Consider the following 19,293-nt stretch of genomic DNA (forward strand, 5'->3'; position numbering starts at 1 on the left):
TTACAAAACCTGTGGAATTACTGCCACTCCCCAACCAACCTATTTGAACAATATTTTAAAATGCAAAATGAGCACAAAACTTTATCCATTAAACAATAAGTACAGTAACTGAATAACATGCAATAAATTGCTAGGCAAAAGTCTGAAAACAAAGAACAGGTGAGTAAAATTTAGGAGTGCTCAGATTACTACTTTGATATCTAAATGACTATCAGATCTGGATGCAGTAAAGTAGGGATAATAAGCTAACACTGCTATTGTCAAGGCTGAATTAGAGCTAATTTCATAATGAAGTAACTATTCCACAAAAAAAGTTCAGCAATGGTTAGAAATTAGCCATTTCAGCATCAGTTTTAGGGCACTGTAGAACAACTTTTCAAAATTCATCTTATATAATAATTTGGGGACACTGCAGTTAGTGCATGAAACAATCTTAGGTTTTATTGATTTCTAAATGTTACAATGCTAATTGTGTCAAAGTCCATTTATAAATTCCTATCCCATTTCTTGGAAAATTTGATACTGTGCACACATGTACTATTCTAAAAAGCTTATTGAAGTCCATTAAGACAACATCCTGTATTTTTCACTATGAAAAATTGTTTAAGTGTTTTTGCTTATGTCCATTTGGTCTGCTTCTATTTTGGTGAGATAAGGTGGGTGATTATCTTTTATTGGATCTTCTGTTTGTGAGAAAGACAAGCTCTTGAGTCTGTGTGGCTTTTAGCTCGTGTCTTTCACCAACAGACATTGGTGCAATAAAAATATATTACCTCACCCACCACGTCTCTCTAATATCCTGGGACGGCTTGGCTACATCTACATTCTATTCTGGTGAAACAGCAGACCAGTTATCCATCTTAGCAGCTGGGGGTACTGCAGCTTATAAACTGCATAGAAGCACCTTGAAAGCATTAATATCTGAATACCACATTTCATTTTTATTGCACTTCGTTGGGCTTTTAACTTCAATCTCCTTCAAAATTTGGCTTTTGTTTTAAAGAAACCTTCATTAAATGATCCTCCTGCTCTTATACAGAAATGTACTTTTAGAGAAATCATTCCCTCATTATTCCCTCAGTGAGGTGGGGGAAAACAGTAACAGAAAATGTGGAAATGGCAGAGGTGCTTAATGACTTCTTTATTTCAGTTTTCACCAAGCAGGTTGGTGGTGATTGGACAACTAACATAGTGAATGCCAGTGAAAATGAGGTAGGATCAGAGGCTAAAATAGGGAAAGAACAAATTAAACATTACTTAGGCAAGTTAGATGTCTTCAAGTCAGCAGGGCCTGATGAAATGCATCCTAGAATACTCAAGGAGCTGACTGAGGAGATATCTGAACCATTAGCGATTATCTTTGCAAAGTCATGGAAGACTGGAAAAGGGCAAATACAGTGCCCATCTATAAAAAGGGAAATAAGAACAACCCAGGGAATTACAGACCAGTCAGCTTAACTTCTGTACCCGGAAAGATAATGGAGCAAATAATTAAACAATCAATTTGCAAACATCTAGAAGATAATAAGGTGATAAGTAACAGTCAGCATGGATTTGTCAAGAACAAATTGTGTCAAACCAACCTGATAGCTTTCTTTGACAGGGTAACAAGCCTTGTGGATGGGGGGACATGGTATATCTTGACTTTAGTAAAGCTGTCTTGCATGACTGTCTTGCATGACCTTCGCAAACAAAATAGGGAATTACAACCTAGATGGAGCTACTTTAAGGTGAGTGCATAACTGGTTGGAAAACTGTTCCTAGAGAGTAGTTATCAGTGGTTCACAGTCATGCTGGAAGGACATAACAAGTGGGGTCCCACAGAGATCAGTTCAGTTTTGGTTCAATATCTTCATCAATGATTTAGATAATGGCATTGAGTACACTTGTAAAGTTTGCGGAGGATACTAATCTGGGAGGGGTTGCAAGTGCTTTGGAAGATAGGATTATAATTCAAAATGATCTGGAAAAACTGGAGAAATGGTGTTAAGTAAATAGGATGAAATTCAATAAGGACAAATGCAAAGTACTCCACTTAGGAAGGAACATTCACTTGGACACACACAAAATGGGAAATGACTGTCTAGGAAGGAGTACTGCAGAAAGGGATCTAGGGCACAGAGGACCACATGCTAAATATAAGTCAACAGTGTAACACTGTTGCAAAAAAAGTGAACATCATTCCGGGATGTATTAGCAGGAGTGTTGTATTCAAGACACGCAATGTAATTTGTGACAGGGTCAGGCCAGATGGCTACAAAAGAGTGGTCGAAGGTAGATACATTAGCTCCAGGTTAAGCAGGTCCCTTTTCCCTGGGTAAGATAACAAGGACTATTCCAGAACACTTAGGAACTTTCTAGAATTAAGGCAGGCAGGCTAATTAGGACACCTATAGCCAATTGGGAAGTTACTAGAATTAATTAAGGCTAATCAGGACACCTGGTATAAAAAGGCTCTCACTCCAGTTAGTGGTGTGTGCATAAGGAGCTGGGAGTGAGAGAACATGCTGCTGGAGCACTGAGAAGTACAAGCGTTAACAGACATCAGGAGGAAGGTCCTGTGGTGAGGACAAAGAAGGTGTTGGGAGGAGGCCATGGGGAAGTAGCCCAGGCAATTGTAGCTGTCGTGTAGCTGTTCCAGAAGGCACTCTAGACAGCTGCAGTCCACAGGGCCCTGGGCTGGAACCCGGGGTAGAGGGCGGGCCTGGGTTCCCCCCAAAACCTCCCAACTCCTGATCCAACACAGGAAGATCTCTGAGGCTAGCAAAATCTGCCAATAAGCGCAAGACCCACCAAGGTAGAGGAGGAACTTTATCACAAATTCTTCCACTCTACTCCATGCTGATTAGGCCTTAACTGGAGTATTGTGTTCAGTTCTGGGCCCCACATTTCAAGAAAGATGTGGACAAATGGGAGAAAGTCCAGAGAAGGGCAACAAAAATTATTAAAGGTCTAGAAAACATGACTTATGAGGGAAGATTGAAAAAATTGGGGTTTTTAAGTCTGGAAAAGAGAAGACTGTGGGGAGGAGGGGCATGATAATTGTTTTCATGTACATAAAAGGTTGTTACAAGGAGGAGGGAGAAAAATTGTTCTTGTTAACCTCTGAGGACAGAACAAGAAGCAATGGCCTTAAATTGCAGCAAGGGAGGTTTAGGTTGAACGTTAGTAAAAACTTCCTAACTGTAAGGGTGGTTTAGCACTGGAATAAATTGCCTAGGGAATCTCCATCATTGGAGGTTTTTAAGAGCAGGTTAGACCAATGCTTGTCAGGGATGGTTTCAATCAGTGGTGGGCAACCTCTGGCCCGCGGCCACTGGTAGCTGCAGGCGACCGTGCCTGTGGACAGTCAGTGTAAATAAACTGTCTTGTGGCCCACCAATGGATTACCCTGATGGGCCGCAGGTTGCCCGCCACTGGTTTAGATAATACTTAGTCCTGCCATGAGTGCAGGTGATTGGACTAGATGATCTCTTGAGGTCCCTTCCAGTCCTATGATTCAATATAAAATTTCCAAAATGTTAGCATTATCTGCCCCATAGTATCTGCCAAAAATGATGAAATTACTTTTGTTTCACTTTTAAATTAGAAGAGGTACCCTTGGTCCTAAAATAAAATAAAATTGTGTATTTAACTAATGAATGAATCAAGAGGAACTCTTGTCATTTTTATTTTTTTCCCCTCTCAAAATCTCTAAGGCAATTATATTTTACACTTTATTATATTTTATAGTATAGGCTAATAAACATAGCAAATTTTGGTTTTCAAAGTGAAGGAAGTTTAGTTACTCAAACGTTTAAAAGTGACATTTCTATACCTTTCAGGGTAGTTAAAGTTAGGTAGGGAGTTTTGGTTTTTTCCCCCACTTATCTGCTTTATCAATAATACAATTTTACAAAATTCATATTGTAGAAAGCATGCTTTTCAATAAGGTTGCTTCCAAATGCAGAAGAAAAAGCTATAAGGGTTAATTTAGCCATTAATTGCCCAGTTTTTAAAAGGCTCATGATTTTTTGAAAACACAAATTACAAAATTTGAGTTCCTCCGAGAGAGCAAGGATTGTTAAAAAAAAAATTCAATGTAAATTCCTGAATGAATTAATTAAAGTACCTAAAAACACTAATCTTAACATCTTTTGGGTTAAGACATTTAATGTTATACAAAATGTAAAATCAGAGAAATTAAATAATTCTGGACACTAAAATGATAAAATTTTACAGATCTAAAACTGATGCTGATTTCTTCCAGCGTAGGCACATACTAGTTCAGGTAAAAGGGGACATTTTATGGCAAGAGTAACCAGTATTTCAAATCTTAGCTTGGATGTCCTCCTTCGGCTATACTGATAGTGGCCTTCAGGGTCTCAAAGGCTCTTGTTTGGTGAACAGTAGAGAAGGGTAAAAGTAACCAGTGTTTCAAATACTGGGTATGAACCTTCAACATTTGGCTGTGAATTATTCACAAGCGTCTTTACAGTTTGGTCCATTTCCAGAAAGTAGTTTGCACTGAAAAATGCTGGAAAGGTTTTTTCCCCAGAGTTAGGGGTATATTGTGTTGTAAAATGAAGACGGTCCCCCCCAAAATCTGAGGAAGCTGCATTGCAAGGAAAACTGTGTCTTGACTATCCATCATTCCAATGCAGCAACCTTTAAGATGAAACATAACTAGGGCTGAGTGAAAATTGGAATTTCCATCCTGTCAGAAATTCTAATATTTCTACATTTGTTTTCATCCTAAATTTGGATTGAAAGTAGAAATGTGAAATTTTTTTTTGAAAATGTTGAAATGTTTTGTTCTGGCATTCCAAAACTGAAATGTTTTGTTGTAATACATTGAAACATTTCATTTTGAGTCAATTCAATGTTAAGCTGAATGTGCCTAAGGGTCCTCATGGGGAGAAGTAGTACTCACATTGTGCAGTAACCAGAGTTCTTTGAGATCTGAAGTGGAGCACCCACTCTACTTGAAGAGAGGTTATTGACCTAGTGCAGTAACTTAAGTTGTTCAAGATGTGTTCCTGTGTGTGCTCTTCTACCTGTCCTCCTTCCCCCTTGCTTCAGAATTTCCTTTGTGGGACTTTGTGGTAGAGAAGGAACTGAGAGCGGTTTGCTTGCGCAGCCCTGTACGTCCTCCGAACAGAGAACGAAGATGTGTAGCATGCATTTGTGGGCCAAACAGAATGATATCTAAAATCGCCCATCAAAGGCACAGGGCACATGCACATCTATATCCCTGTGGGTGCTCCACTTCAGGTGATTCCCGAGTAGTATCCACATATTGCATTGCCAATTGCAGCATCTGATTTATAGGCATGAACCAGAACATAATGGTTGGAGGAAGTACATACAGAGATCCAGGTTGCAGTGCTGCAAATTTCAGTAACTGGAATGTCTTTGATTAATGCAATAGATGTAAACTGTGCCATTGCAGAATGAACTATTACTCTAGAAGGAGGCTGAATGTCAACAAAGTTATAACATACAATAATAATTCCCGAGATCCATCTTGAGTCTCTTTGGGTGGAGAATGCACATCCTTTGTACCTGTCCTCAACTGAAAAGAGTCTAGAAGACTTTCAGAACAGTTTGGTTTTGTCCAGTTTGAAAGCTAATGCCCTTCTGACATACAGGGTACAAAAGGCAGCTTCTTGTCTACTCTGATGTTGTTTGGGGGGGAAAAAAATGGAAGATGAATAGTCTGCTTAATATGAAATTCAGAAGACACCTGAGGGAGAAACTTGGGATGTGGTCAGAACAATGCCTTTTCCTTGAGAAACACTGTAAAAGGAAGGTCTCCCATCAAAGCACACAGTTCTCCAACCCTGTGGGTGGAAGTGATGGCCACCAAGAAAGCTGTTTTCATGGATAAATGAAGCAATGGACATGTAGTTAATGGCTCAAAGGGGTGTTTCATAAAGCAATTAAGAACCAAGTACAAGTCTCTTATTGGAGTAGATTCTCTAGTCTGTGGAAAAAGATTAATCAGTCCCCTTAGAAACTGGAGGTTGTGGGATGAGCAAACACTGAAAATCTTTCTTGGACAAATGAAAGGCTGTAATAGCCGCCAAGTGAACCTTGACAGAACTCATAGTGAGAGCTGATGTCTTTAATTCCAACAGTTAGTCAAGGATGGTGGAAAGAGGAGAGTGAATGGGAGACACTTGCTGATGGGTATACAAGTGGTGTACCACACCTAAAGTCTCAGAATTTCTAGATTGGGGTGAAGCATCTGACCAGCATGCTGAGACAACAGACAGTAATGGGTTGGAAGTCTCATTGGTAGATGAGAAGCAAGTCAAATGAGGTAAGGATACCAAACTCATCTTGGTGCAATTAAAATGACCATGGGACTTGTCTTGTTTGATTTTGTTCAGTACTTTCAAAAGTAATGGTGTTGGTGGATATGCATAAAGAAGGCCTCTTGTCCACAAGAGGAGGAAGGCACGCCCAGTGACTGAGGGTCATGCTTGAGCAAAATTTCTTGCACTTTTATGTCAACGGTAGCTGCAAAAAGGTCTACCTCTGAAATCCCCAAGTTAAGAATATGTTGTTGAGAGCTTCTGAGTCTGGATCCCATTTGTAATTTTGGGAGAAGTGCCTGCGCAGGTTGTTGGACATGGTGTTTTGAACAACTAGAAGGTAAGAAGCTGAGAGACTACCTGTCTGGCTATGCACCAATTCCAGAGTTTTATCATTTTGGCACAGAGTGAAGGAAAAACATGCCCCTCCCTGACAACTGATATAAAACATGCAGGCTATATTGTCTGTCATGATCTTGACTGAACCGGATCTGCTCAGAGAAAGGAAGTGAAGGCAAGCATTGCTGGCTGCTCTCATTTCTAGAAGTTTGACATGGAGAAACTGTTCTTGGGATGACCATTTGCCTGAACTGAGGCCCCAAATGTGCCCCCCAACGGAAAGGGGAAGCATCTGATGTTGTCATGATGGTAAGAGACTTCTCAATAAACTGGACTCCTGCAGTCCTTGGAAGGGTCCTTTCACCAGCTGAGTGACTGCAGAAGCCACTTGGGTAGACACCTGTTTGTTCAGACTGTGCTTATTTGATATATAGACTATCCTGAGTCATCACTGAAGGTACTGAAGATGTAACCTGGCATTTTGAATTACAACACATGATGACACATGCCCCAATAGCTGAAGACCATTCCTTACTGAGGTTTCAGGGCTGAGCTGAATCCCTTAGATGAGTGTCTTTTGAGTGAGAAATCTGTTGGTAGTTAGGTAAGCACTGCCTGTCACCACATCCAGAGAAGCTGCTATGAAATCTATCTGCAGCACTGGTGTCAAAGCACACTTCTCAAGATTTAGTTGGAGGGCTAGTCTGTGGAATAACAAGATTATTCTTTCTATTGCTGACCATAGCTCTGGATAAGATTGGCCCCTGTGTAGGGGGAGACTTTGGCAAACCAGTAAAGTGCCTAAAACCACTATGGCTTATTGTTAAAGGTGGCCTAGTCAGCAAGCTGTAAATTGGCCATTCAGCAATCTCAGCTTGACCAAGGCAGGAGGGGAGGGGGTTCTGGGTGCCACAGCAAGGGCAGCTTGACCCCGCACCCTTCCTGATAAGGATTGTGTTGAAGTTGCTGATACATGAATTTTAAAAGAGCAGGATGTACCCTCAGGAATGTCTATTGGGGTCTCAAGGCCGCAGACTCTGGAAAAACCCACACCTAGTTAATCAATCAGAAGGAACCTCTTGCTGGATCCTTGAAATTGCTTACTTAACAAGTAGAGAGGTAGCCGTGTTAGTCTGGATCTGTAAAAGCAGCAAAGAGTCCTGTGGCACCTATTAGACGAACAGACGTATTGGAGCATGAGCTTTCATGGGTGAATACCCACTTCGTCGGATGCATTACTTAACAAGGTTTCTTTAAGGGACATGTCATTCTATTACTAATGTATAAATAAAGGGAAAAGCTTGAGATAGTTGGACTCGTTTGGGGACTCTTTTGGACTCTCCCTCTGTATCAGTCTGCCGGAGGGGACTGCAAGATGTAAGATTTGGCCACCGTAAGCCTGCCACTGTGTCACTCGAAACCACACTCAGCTTTAGTAATTATCAAGGGTTGGGGGTGTTTTACGAATCTTGTTGTGGACGTGTGTAAGTGCTTGAGACTCTAAAGTTTAGCTTTAAGTGAAAGCACTCGTGTTGTCCTGTTTGTGCCAGCCATCTATCGGTCAGATGGCCATGTCTCCCCTGATTTATTTCCTGACATCACCTCGCACAGAGTAAAAGTTACCAAGATCTTTGGGTTGAAAGAACCCCGGGTAAGACCTGAACAACCGAACGTTGAGGTAACGGAAGACAATTATCTCTAAATGACGGTGGTCAGCTACGACTACCATGATCTCTGAGAATATCCTTCTGGCCGTGGCTGACTACAAAAATGAAGAAACCTCAGTGAACTGCAACATGAAAATTGGCATCTTGACAGTCACAAACCAATCCGCAGAAATGAGGGGGGATTATAGCTGTGAGGATCATCATGCTGAATTTCTGCTGTTTCACATAGTTGTTCAGACATCTAAGATCTAATAGCTGTCTACATCCCCCATTCTTTCCTGGACCCTGAAAATACTTGAATAAAACCACTTTCCTCTGTGCTGAACTGGAACAAAGGCCTTACTGAAATCCAGGTAGATTAGATCTACTACATTTCCTTCATCTAAAATATCAGTTATCTTCTCAAAGAAGGAGATCTGGTTGGTCCTGCATGATCTACCTTGTGTAAAACCATGTTGCATTTTATCCCAATTACCGTTCACCTGTGTACATTTCCTTGTCACCACATGGCTCACTTATTGTAGTTCCCTCTTCAATGGGCTTACAGCAAGGTTTCTTTATCGCTTGCAGATTGTTCAGACCATAACAGCAAATCTGTTCACTGGTTTAAGCAACTGTGAAGATATTATACCCACTCTACATTCTTTACACCGAATACTAAATATCATCTAGGGATCGCACCATCGTGCCTTAGGTTGGCAGACAGTCATGTCTCTGTTGGACTGGGCCATGTGTGTGCCACTATACTCTGGCATGGTATAAGAACCTAGATGGAACAGAACCTACTCCCGCATAAATCCATACTAGTTCATCTCTTCCCACTTTGAAGAACACCTAATTACTTCTACACCCCTGAAGTGTTTTTGAATGACCACTGGACTTTTATTAACTTTCCCTCCTATCCCTTCCCTTCATCTTGTCTCTTTTACATTATACAGTGACATTTTTCTTTTAACTAGCAATTTCAGATTGTGATTAATATTTTATTGTATATTAATAAACTATCTACTATGTTGAGTGCCTCAAATAAAAATGACTATTTTTAACAATTACCTATTTTAGTTTAAAATTGGATATTGGCAAAAGCATATTAAGACATTTGAAATTGTACCATTTTACTCTTTATATTAGACAAAGGATTATTTTTAGATACATCTAAAACATGCATGTTGTTCTTTGACATAGATACAAAATGAAGAGTGAAAACATTTTTTATAATATCCAATCAAAGAATGAATCTTTTGGTGTCTACTTACATCTTTAAGGGTAATAATATTTGGATGCTGTCCATAGCGCAGTAGGATTTCAATTTCCTCTGTTGGATCTCTTTTGCTCTTGTCAATAATCTAGAAGACCAAGCAAGTTTGTAAGAATAAATATTTTCTAAACACTGAAGATAGACAGATGTTTTCATTTGTACAAATACACAACCTTCCTCACCAATGTTTACAGGGATGTTGGCTACAATCAAGACTTGGTTCCTTGAGAGAGGAAAAAATCTTTTGGAAGAATGTGGAAAATTCTTCAGGTGGATAGGATGCTGGTGATTCTTCAGGTCACACTCATTAATGTGAAGATGGCAGTAAATAATACTTTAACCATCCACTTAATAAAGCATAAAGCCCCTGACTTTGCACGTGTTACTGAATCCTGGATGGAGGACATTCCTGGACTGATTTAGTATGGTTGTCTCCAACTAGGCACTTGGGGCTAGATCTACAAAGGGACTTAATTTTAGGCACCCTGTCACCCAGTGGGATCCACAGCCCTGAGTTAGCTACCTACACTACCTATACAATTCATGAGGAAAGACAGGCACCTAAGAACGGGATCCACATAAGCCAGGACGTTGAGTATGCAACCACCTAAGTTAGTCAATAAAAATGCTGAGGAGAAGGGTAGGTCCTAAGCTCACCCCTCAAAGTGAGTTAGGCACCTAACTCCAGGCTGCAGGGAGGTGCCTATCTCTGTTGGGGGATTCTCAGCCATGCACCTTCTCCTAGTTAGGTGTCCAAGCTGTTCCTTGCAACAAACACCAGCGAAGGTGGTAGTACTGCCCCACCTATCCCCTGATAAGTTTTAGATCTGTGGTTAGGGCATTCACCTAGGATGTGGGAGACCCAGGTTAAATTTCTCTGCCTGATGTACAGAAGGGATCTGAACTCGGGTTTTCGCCCTCCTACAAGAGTAGTCTATCCACTGGGCTCTAGGGAATTTTGGGGTGCAGGGGGTCTCTCAGTCTCTCTATTGAAGCTTTAAGTTTCCACTGTATACAAATAACTGAATATACACTGAGCCAAACGTGAGTGGGTTGTTCTATAGCTCAGTGGTTAGAGCACTCTCATGGGAGGGGAGAGACCCATGTTCATATCCCTGCTCCATCTCAGGCAGAGGCCGGATTTGTGTCCATGTCTCCCACATTCCAGAGTATCATCCTAACCACTGGGCTATAAGTTATAAGGATGGCACCACCACAACCACTACCTCCTGTTTTTTGTGCGTTTAAACCTGATCTGAGCATGCCTACTGGATTAAACCCCACACGTAAGAAAGAAGGGCAGCATCTAGTTTGAGGATCATACTAGGACTTGGTGCATGCACCCTGGCAGAAACGTAGGCCTTGTTTACAGTGGTGGCACCACATAAGGTATGTGAAGCTACATGTGATAGTGAAAAGCAGGCTGTGTCCACATTGCATTGCATAACTACATGCAACAGTGAAAGGTTCCAACAGGGGGAAGCAGCAGGCTGCAGTAAGGAAAGGTTCCGGCAGCTCCCCACTGCTGGAACCTTTCACTGCAGCAAAGACAGACTCTGGCTGTGGGGAGGCAGCAGAGAAAACTCTGACAGCTCCCTGCTGCCAGAGCCTTTTGCTGCAGCAGGGAAAGACTCCAGCAGCAGGGAGCTCCCAAAGCCTTTTTCTACTGCCTCCCCATGATCAGAGACTTTTGCTGCAACAGGGAAAAGCTCTGCCAAAGGGAGGCAGAGGGACACTATACTGCTAAAAAAACCCAGTAGACATAGGAAGCACTGCTGGGGGATGTAGAGAGAGTGTAGGGTATATACCCTAGCGTTCTGGTGTGTCTGTACTCTATTCACCTAAGCAGCTCCTCACCATCTACACTGTTATTTAAGTACCTAGGGGACTTTAATAGTGGAAATTTAGGCACCTAGGGACTCTAAGTGTCTACAGAGTTAGGCAGCAGCTGAGTGGGAGTTTTGAGGATCTCAGTGATGCCTTCATGTTGGACTTAGGCACCTAAACTCTTTTGTGGATCTAGCCCCAGGTGCAGCACAAGAAGATACAAGACATGTGAAACCAGAAAAGGGAAATCCCCTGGTGTTTTCAGTTAAGTATCAGATGCTTATTTGAATCTATCAAAACCTATGACATTGCCTTACACCAACCATCCCTCCTTTAACAAGCACTGTTTTCCCCTACTTTTTTTCTTCTTGGGGGGGAAGCCTAATGACTTGCTACTCACATTTGGTATAATTGAGAATGTCTGGTGGGTTCAGTTTTGCCATTTGCCACTGAAGAAGATAAGCCTGCTCCTCCTCATGATGCACTACTTCCTTTCCTCCCTTCCACCTGAGTTGTGAGGTTTACCCCAATGTCTCCTCCTCCTTTTTATCTCTTATCCCTTTCCTGCATGAGGTTTTGAAGTTATTGCTTCTAGCTGAATCCTTCTTTCCCCCTGCACACTCCGCTGCCTTCCTTCCTCATGCTTTCTCTCTACTTCTTGGAGAAGAGGAGCTCCAACAGAGGCAGCAGATAGTAATATCAACAGAGAAGGAGATGAGGCAGTCTGAACAACAGTCCCTAAGGGCTTGGAGAAGGAACAGTAGTGCAAACATTGCTCTGTCCCAGCTATTCAGGAGAGGGAAAGCTACCTGGTAACCCAAGCACAAAAAGTCAGATCTACTCCTGATAGAGTAGACCAAATTCCCAGGTAAATTGATATTAATGAAACAAAGCATTTCTGGGGAAAAGTTGGTAAAATGTTCTCTTTCATAATCTGAATGTTCTGAATCTGAAAATGATGTTTACCAAGCTGAATTTTGTACTCTAAGATAAGTAAAAACAAAAAAGAACATGGCTACCATTGTTAACTTAAAAAAATAAACAGAAAGTACAGGAGAGATATTAAATATCTTTCCTACTAATATCACAGAAGGTACAGCAGAACCAAAATTCAATGAAGATGTCCTGGCAGATGGTTTAATGACTGCCAGTCAGATTTGAAAACACAAGTGCGGGATATGGCACTTTCCCACAAATGTCAATTTGAAAATACAAAATCTGACTGGCCAAGTCTTAATGAAAAGCACAACAACAACAACTCACCATTAACTGAATACAGCTACATGCCTATCATTTGGTCCCCTGCTCATGAAGGTGATACACTGAATACTGTGATAAAAAAAATCTGCACAAGTAACATATTTTTAGTGCTGTCAAGCGATTAAAAAAATGAATTGTGATTAATCGCGCTGTTACACAATAATAGAATACCATTTAATTAAATAATTTTGGATGTTTTCTACATTTTCAAATATATTGATTTCAATTACAACACAGAATACAAAGTGTACAGTGCTCACTTTATTTGATTACAAATATTTTTACTGTAAAAAAAGAAATCGTATTTTTCAATTCACCTAATACAAGTATTGTAGTGAAATCTCTATCATGAAAGGTGAACTTACAAATGTAGGATTCATATGTCCTTCATGCTTCAACCACCATTCCAGGAGACATGCGTCCATGTTAATGATGAGTTCTACTTGATAACTATCCAAAGCAGTGTAGACCAATGGATGTTCATTTTCATCATTGTGAGTCAGATGCCAACGGCAGAAAGTTGATTTTTTTTTTTTGGTGGTTTGGGTTCTGTAGTTTCTGCATTGGAGTGTTGCTCTTTTAAGACTTCTGAAAGCATGCTCCACACCTCATCCCTCTCAGATTTTGGAACTTGGCACTTCAGATTCTTAAACCTTGGGTAGAGTGCTGTAGCTATCTTTAGAAATTTCACATTGGTATCTTCTTTGCATTTTGTCAAATTTGCAGTGAAAGTGTTCTTAAAACAACATGTTATAGCAGTCTCGGATGATGACCCAGCACATGAAATATATGGCAGAATGCAAGTAAAACAGAGCAGGAGACATACAATTCTCCCCCAAGGAGTTCAGTCACAAATTTAATTAATGCATTGTTTTTTAACAAGTGTCATTGGCATGGAAGCATGTCCTCTGGAACGATGGCTGAAGAATGAAGAGGCATATGAATCTTAAGCGTATCTGGCACATAAATCTCTTGTGATGCCTGCTACAACAGTGTCATGCGAATGCCTGTTCTCACTTTCAGGTGACGATGTAATTAGAAGTGGGCAGTGTTATCTCCCATGAAGGTAAATAGACATTTCTCTTAGCAAATGGCTGAACAAGAAGTAGGACTGAGTGGACTTGTAGGCTCTAAAGTTTTACATTGTTTTGTTTTTGAGTGCAGTTATGTAACAAAAAACCTATAACTGTAAGTTGCACTTTCATGATAAAGAGATTGCACTACAGTACTTGTATGAGGTGAATTGAAAAAAATGATTTTTTATCATTTTTACAGTGCAAATATTTCTAATAAAAACAACAAAGTGAGAGCACTGTACACTTTGTATTCTGTGTTGTAATTGAAATAGATATATTTGAAAATGTAGAAAAACATCCAAAATATTTAATAAATTTCAGTTGGCATATTGTTTAACAGTGCGATTAATCACAATTAATTTTTTTTAGTTAATTGTGTGAATTAATTGCGATTAATCGACAGCCCTAATTATTTTCAACAGAAACATGTTGATCAAGCACTCTTCCCTGCTCTGATGGACCTAAAATGGACTTTACCAGAATGTAAAGATATCCTGATTACATGCTTAGGTCGTCTACATATATCAGTGAACTTCCTAAAAATGTTGGGGCAGCATACACAGGATTCTGGACTGTTGAGCATGTAGACTGAAAATGGAATTTCAGGTAGACAAATGACAGAGCATGTAATTTCTGGTAAAAATTATGCAAAAGCCACTCATGCTTACAAGATGAGTGGCTTTTGCATCACTCTACACGGCAGTGTGGCAACTCTTATTACCACAACTTCTGAGCTATCTATAGCAACACAATAAAAAACTCAAAGAGAAGCTCCTGGATGTTGCAAAATTGGACGCTAAGGAAGATTACAATAACCTACTGTCTATTCTGTCATCTGCAAGTTTCTGTGACAAGACGCTATCATTTGTGCTGAGCAACATGGACAACCATCCCAATTTGCAGTACGGGTGGTAGTATGTGTGTATCCTCCTACTCTGCCCCAGAGCTCAATGAGATGGAATTTGGGAGCTTCATCTGTATGCCTTCAAAAGAATGCTTCTATTCTTTCACCAATATGAATACACAAATTATGATTGATGGGGATCTATGTACTTAGCAGAAATGAACCAGCCCCCTCTGGAAGTACTTGAAGAGTTCTACAGAGGTAACTGGGTTGTGGAAGGTTCCAACCACACGTCAACACAACACTAACCACACGTCTGTTAGTGGCACACGATGACAAAACGCTTTGCAGCAAGTTGTGGATGAAGGCTGGAACACCAAAAAAAACTCAAAAACCATTCCTGTGCATACTATTTAAGAGAAGCTTTTGCCTGTGTTTCCTCAAGCAGATATAGAAACAATATTCTCCTTCCATGTTCTGACATATTGCTGGCCACAGCAAGAAAACTGCTTGGACAGTATCTATGGAAAAACATGGACTTCAAAGAAACTGAGAGAAGGACGATCCCCAAAATGAATCAATCATTTCAGCAGAAAAATTGATCTGCAACATGTACAATTTATCTGATGGGGAGAGCTGCAACAAGGCACAGTGATATTGTTCTCCAAGTGTCAATCACTAGAGGCATAGACCCTAACAAGCAATGCATTGCGCTGCAACATCCAAAGAGCTCACTTTCAAGTGGAGTCAGGCGAACTGCAACAATCCCACTACTCTCACCAGAGAATATGGGTTGGACCAAACACAATGGAGAACTGGTACTCAGGCTAATGTCACTGGAGCGAATCCTTGACAGCTGTGCAGAAATTGCTACCAGTGGATGTTTCAAAGGGTGCATATCACAATGCTGTTGTAGCAGAAATGCTGCACTGGGGCCTTTAAATGCAAGGAGTCTGTCAGCACACGTAGGAACTGTTAAATTATGTTTTTTTAAACAATGAGTTGGAAATATAGTAGCTGTTTTTACTGGAATAAAAACGACAGACAAAATACATTTTTTTCCCCAAATTTTACTTAAATTTTGAACTTAATTTAGAAAGTGAAATATTCAAAATTCAGCTTGGTAATCATTTATTTCAGATTCAGTGCATTCAAATTATGAAAGATAATTTGTTTACGTACTTCCCCCCACAAATGCATCTTGTGTCATATTTTACAGAAAATGTATCTAGTTTATGACTAAAACCAGACTGCTGGCAAGTAAACAAATACCTCCATTGGAATTCAAGGATTCCTTGTGAGTAGCCTGTATATCAGACTATATGAGTGTGAAACCAAACTGAACAATTCTGTCCATATGTCTGAATGGTTCTATAATTCTAAAAGGTAAATTGCGTCAAAATATAACGGAGATTTTTAAAAAGTTTTAAAAAATTTGCCAAACTCTGTTCCTGCTTTGCCATTTACACAGATTTCCTCATCGGCAAGGCAAATTTTATTGCCCTTTATTCATTATTGTAACATTTTTGAAATTTAGATCCGATTCACTTAGCTTCCCTTAGTGCTTTTAAATATACGTTAAAATATTAATGAGTTAAGCTAACAAAAAGCAAGGAAATGCAGAGTTGAGGTTTTCCAGAGTTAAGGTTCCCTCTAGAAAAAAAAAATGGCAAGGGTACTAATCTACACAACCAGCACAGCTAGGAACAGGGATTTATGGGATCATCTATATATCTACTTTGGAACTAAAAGGAACAATTACATTTAAGTTAATCTAATCATTGTCATTTTTGTATATAATGCTTAGTAATAATGCTTAGTAATGCAGTCTCTTTGGCGTATATTCTCTTCCAGAAGCATGCATATAATAGAGTTAGATAGGTGTTTCATGGGGAACACTTAAAAAAATAAAATAGCAACAAAACATGACATTTAATGAATATGTGACATTTGCATTCACAATTTTTTCTATTCATTTAAGAAGAAAACAATTTGCTATTTTGTTTATGGTAGTTACATTTAAGGAAACATTGACCTATGAGACTGTAAATTCTGAAAATATGATTTTGTTAGCAATTAAGAGGGTTTTTTTTTAACAGTGGTTACCTTAACTGCATATTCCATATTTGTAGCTTTATGTATACATCTCTTGCAGATAGAATAAGAACCAACCCCAATGTCTTCTTTTACTTCATATCCATCAGTAAACTGAATGCTGTTCCTGTGCAACTGCTACCAAAATAATATTATTAATTGATGATTACTTTAAAAATATACATCATCATCATCTACAATCAATTGGAACTAGAAACATTTGTTCCCTATAGTATTTTTAATTGATAATCTTGTTAGGTCAAAATCTTTTCAAAATCCCATAACCATCTGTTTGAATAATATATTATAAATCATATAAATCCCATCCATTTATAGCATATCATTCTATGACAAGTCTACATTTGGGATTCCTGCTCTATTAATTTAAACAAATAATATGAAACAGACAACAGATCAGAAGTCTTCCCATTAATCTTAATAAATACCATTTTTTCTGGTCTCATTTGCCAAAATATGAATGGTAAAATAAAGTAATTTTTTTTTCCCAAATGCAGTGCTCAGTATGAGAAATTTAGACACAGTGAATGCAATCAAATTCACTGGGAATTGCAGGCATCAATAGGAATGGAAGTAGAAGTGTCATCTGAGTATGGGAATAAAAGGCAGAATGACTGTCAGCCTGTTTTGCATGGTAAGGAAATGGCACTTTGATACAGGGAAGCAATAGGAGAGTTTATACAAAGGATGCCTGACTTTAGCAGGAAGCCATCTGGGTATCCTGCACACATGCAAAAGGGAAATAAGAATGAGGAAGTGGTTGAAGGGGTACAGAGGAAAGGGAGCAGAGAAGTTTTGAGAAATGTTTACAAGAAGAGGAAGCAGTACCGAGAACTCCATCTGCAAGTTTGTGCAAAGAAAAGAGAGCACAGCAAAAGTTGCAGAAAAACTGTAGGCGGAGATTCAGGACTGAAGGGCAATAAGCAGCATAAACTCCAAGAGACTACATGGCCACAACTCTATTAAACTCCTCACCCCACCAAGATAGCAAACTGGTTTTAAGATTGACTTTAAAAATAAAGTTTTCTGTGAAGCTGGCATTTGCCAGAAAACTGACTCAAATGGATTTGGCAAGTGGTTACAACACATCTAAAATCAACAGCAGTTGAGGATACACAGGAGCTAGTCAATGACAATTTGTATAGTGCCTGCTCCTATTTGCTCAGCCCCCTCTGAATTTATCCCAATTAAAAATGATTTTAAACTTTACAAATTACATTTGCAGCTACTGAAAATAATCAATGTTTTCTTCTCTTTCCTCCCCTCAACCCTCTTTAGTTTCCCTTTGAAGAAAATCTCTTCCAATCCATATTCCACTCTCTTCAGTTTAAGTTTCTTGACAGTGTACACCCTTTATATGGGCAAATTCCACAAGTTTTTTCTGAAGCAAATTGAGGAAATGATGGTTTATGAAAATCAAGTCATTGTCCACGTATGAGCCAACCACAAATACCAAATGTAGCTATAGTTTATGTGGTGATTTTCATACTTGTATCCAAATCCCTTGAGACTGATAAATTAAAGGGACATTATCAGTTTAAAATTCATGTTATAAACAAATCGTTGTCTAAATTGGAACAATTTACCAACAGTCATGGTGGATTCTCCATCACTGACAACTTTTAAATCAAGATTGGATGTTTTTCAAAAAGGTATGCACTAGGAATTATTTGGGGAAATTATATAACCTTGCAGGTAAGACTAGATGATCTGGCCCCGCAATCTATGAATATGATTCGATGGGTACATGAATATCCACAAATCCTCTCCACTAAACACCAGAAGTATATAGTGTGCGCAAATAAACTTATGAGCATTCTAGATGTTGTAAAAAAGATATAGTTAGACAGAGAACACAAGAAGTGTCCACATTTTGATCAATCACTTTAAAGAACTCTCAGATGGTTGCAAATTGTCTATGAAAGCAGCATACATGATATCATCTTGTATCAGAAGTATGTTAACTTTCTATACAAACAAATGAAAAGTTTTCAGCAATTAAATATATTTTCCAAACGTATGTGAAGAAAAAATTAATGGAAGTAGGTGGTAGAAATAAAATTTTTACTTAAAAATCCTACTTGGGCCTGTCACTTTCTTTTATACCCACTTAGTCTTCTTTTCCTACAAACACATCTGCTATTTCTCCCATGCTGTTGGCCCCATAACTATTGGCCGCAGGACCTCATACTGCTTCATATCTCTCCTTTTTCCACACACTCTCCAACAATGAAATAACAGTCCCACGTTAACCTTATAAATTCTAAATTTTAGAAAAGGAGCATGATGCATACTTCTCCCCTAACTCCAGCTTCATGTCGTCCTTCCCCAGATCATGGAATGATGTCTCTAACCAGAGTTTAATTATTCAAAAATGTGCCGTAGCAACAACAGAGCATATAGAAACAGCATTTTTCAGCTAACAGGCCAAGTTAACTACTTTCAGAAGTAAAAACGTCACAATCATTAATGTGAGAGAGTCTGTGTTTAATCTGTTCTCCCAATTCTATTAGGAAACCAAAAGTTCCTGTGCACCCTGACACACTAGGGTAGTTGTCAGACAACATGTAAAGTGTTCAAGAAGTATTTTAGACTGGCATAATTCTTTATT

The 19,293-nt window shown here is 39.3% G+C and overlaps 1 protein-coding gene across 2 annotated transcripts in view; it reads right to left on the reverse strand.

Moving 5' to 3' along the window:
- The window catches only part of RPS6KA3 (ribosomal protein S6 kinase A3), a 136,915-nt gene that overhangs the window by 15,568 nt on the left and 102,054 nt on the right, over positions 1-19,293 (reverse strand). Inside the window, exons 15-16 of one of the 2 annotated variants that reach the window (XM_039540503.1) lie at positions 16,677-16,799; positions 9,562-9,651 (exon numbers count right to left, since the gene is read on the reverse strand). In XM_039540503.1, coding sequence (XP_039396437.1) covers positions 9,562-9,651; positions 16,677-16,799 — 213 coding nt within the window. Of the gene's footprint in view, positions 1-9,561; positions 9,652-16,676; positions 16,803-19,293 lie in introns of both variants that reach the window. The other variant, XM_039540494.1, reaches the window with a different exon arrangement.

The sequence above is a fragment of the Mauremys reevesii genome, linkage group 1, assembly GCF_016161935.1.
Source record: "Mauremys reevesii isolate NIE-2019 linkage group 1, ASM1616193v1, whole genome shotgun sequence".
Classification (NCBI taxonomy): Eukaryota; Metazoa; Chordata; order Testudines; family Geoemydidae; genus Mauremys; species Mauremys reevesii.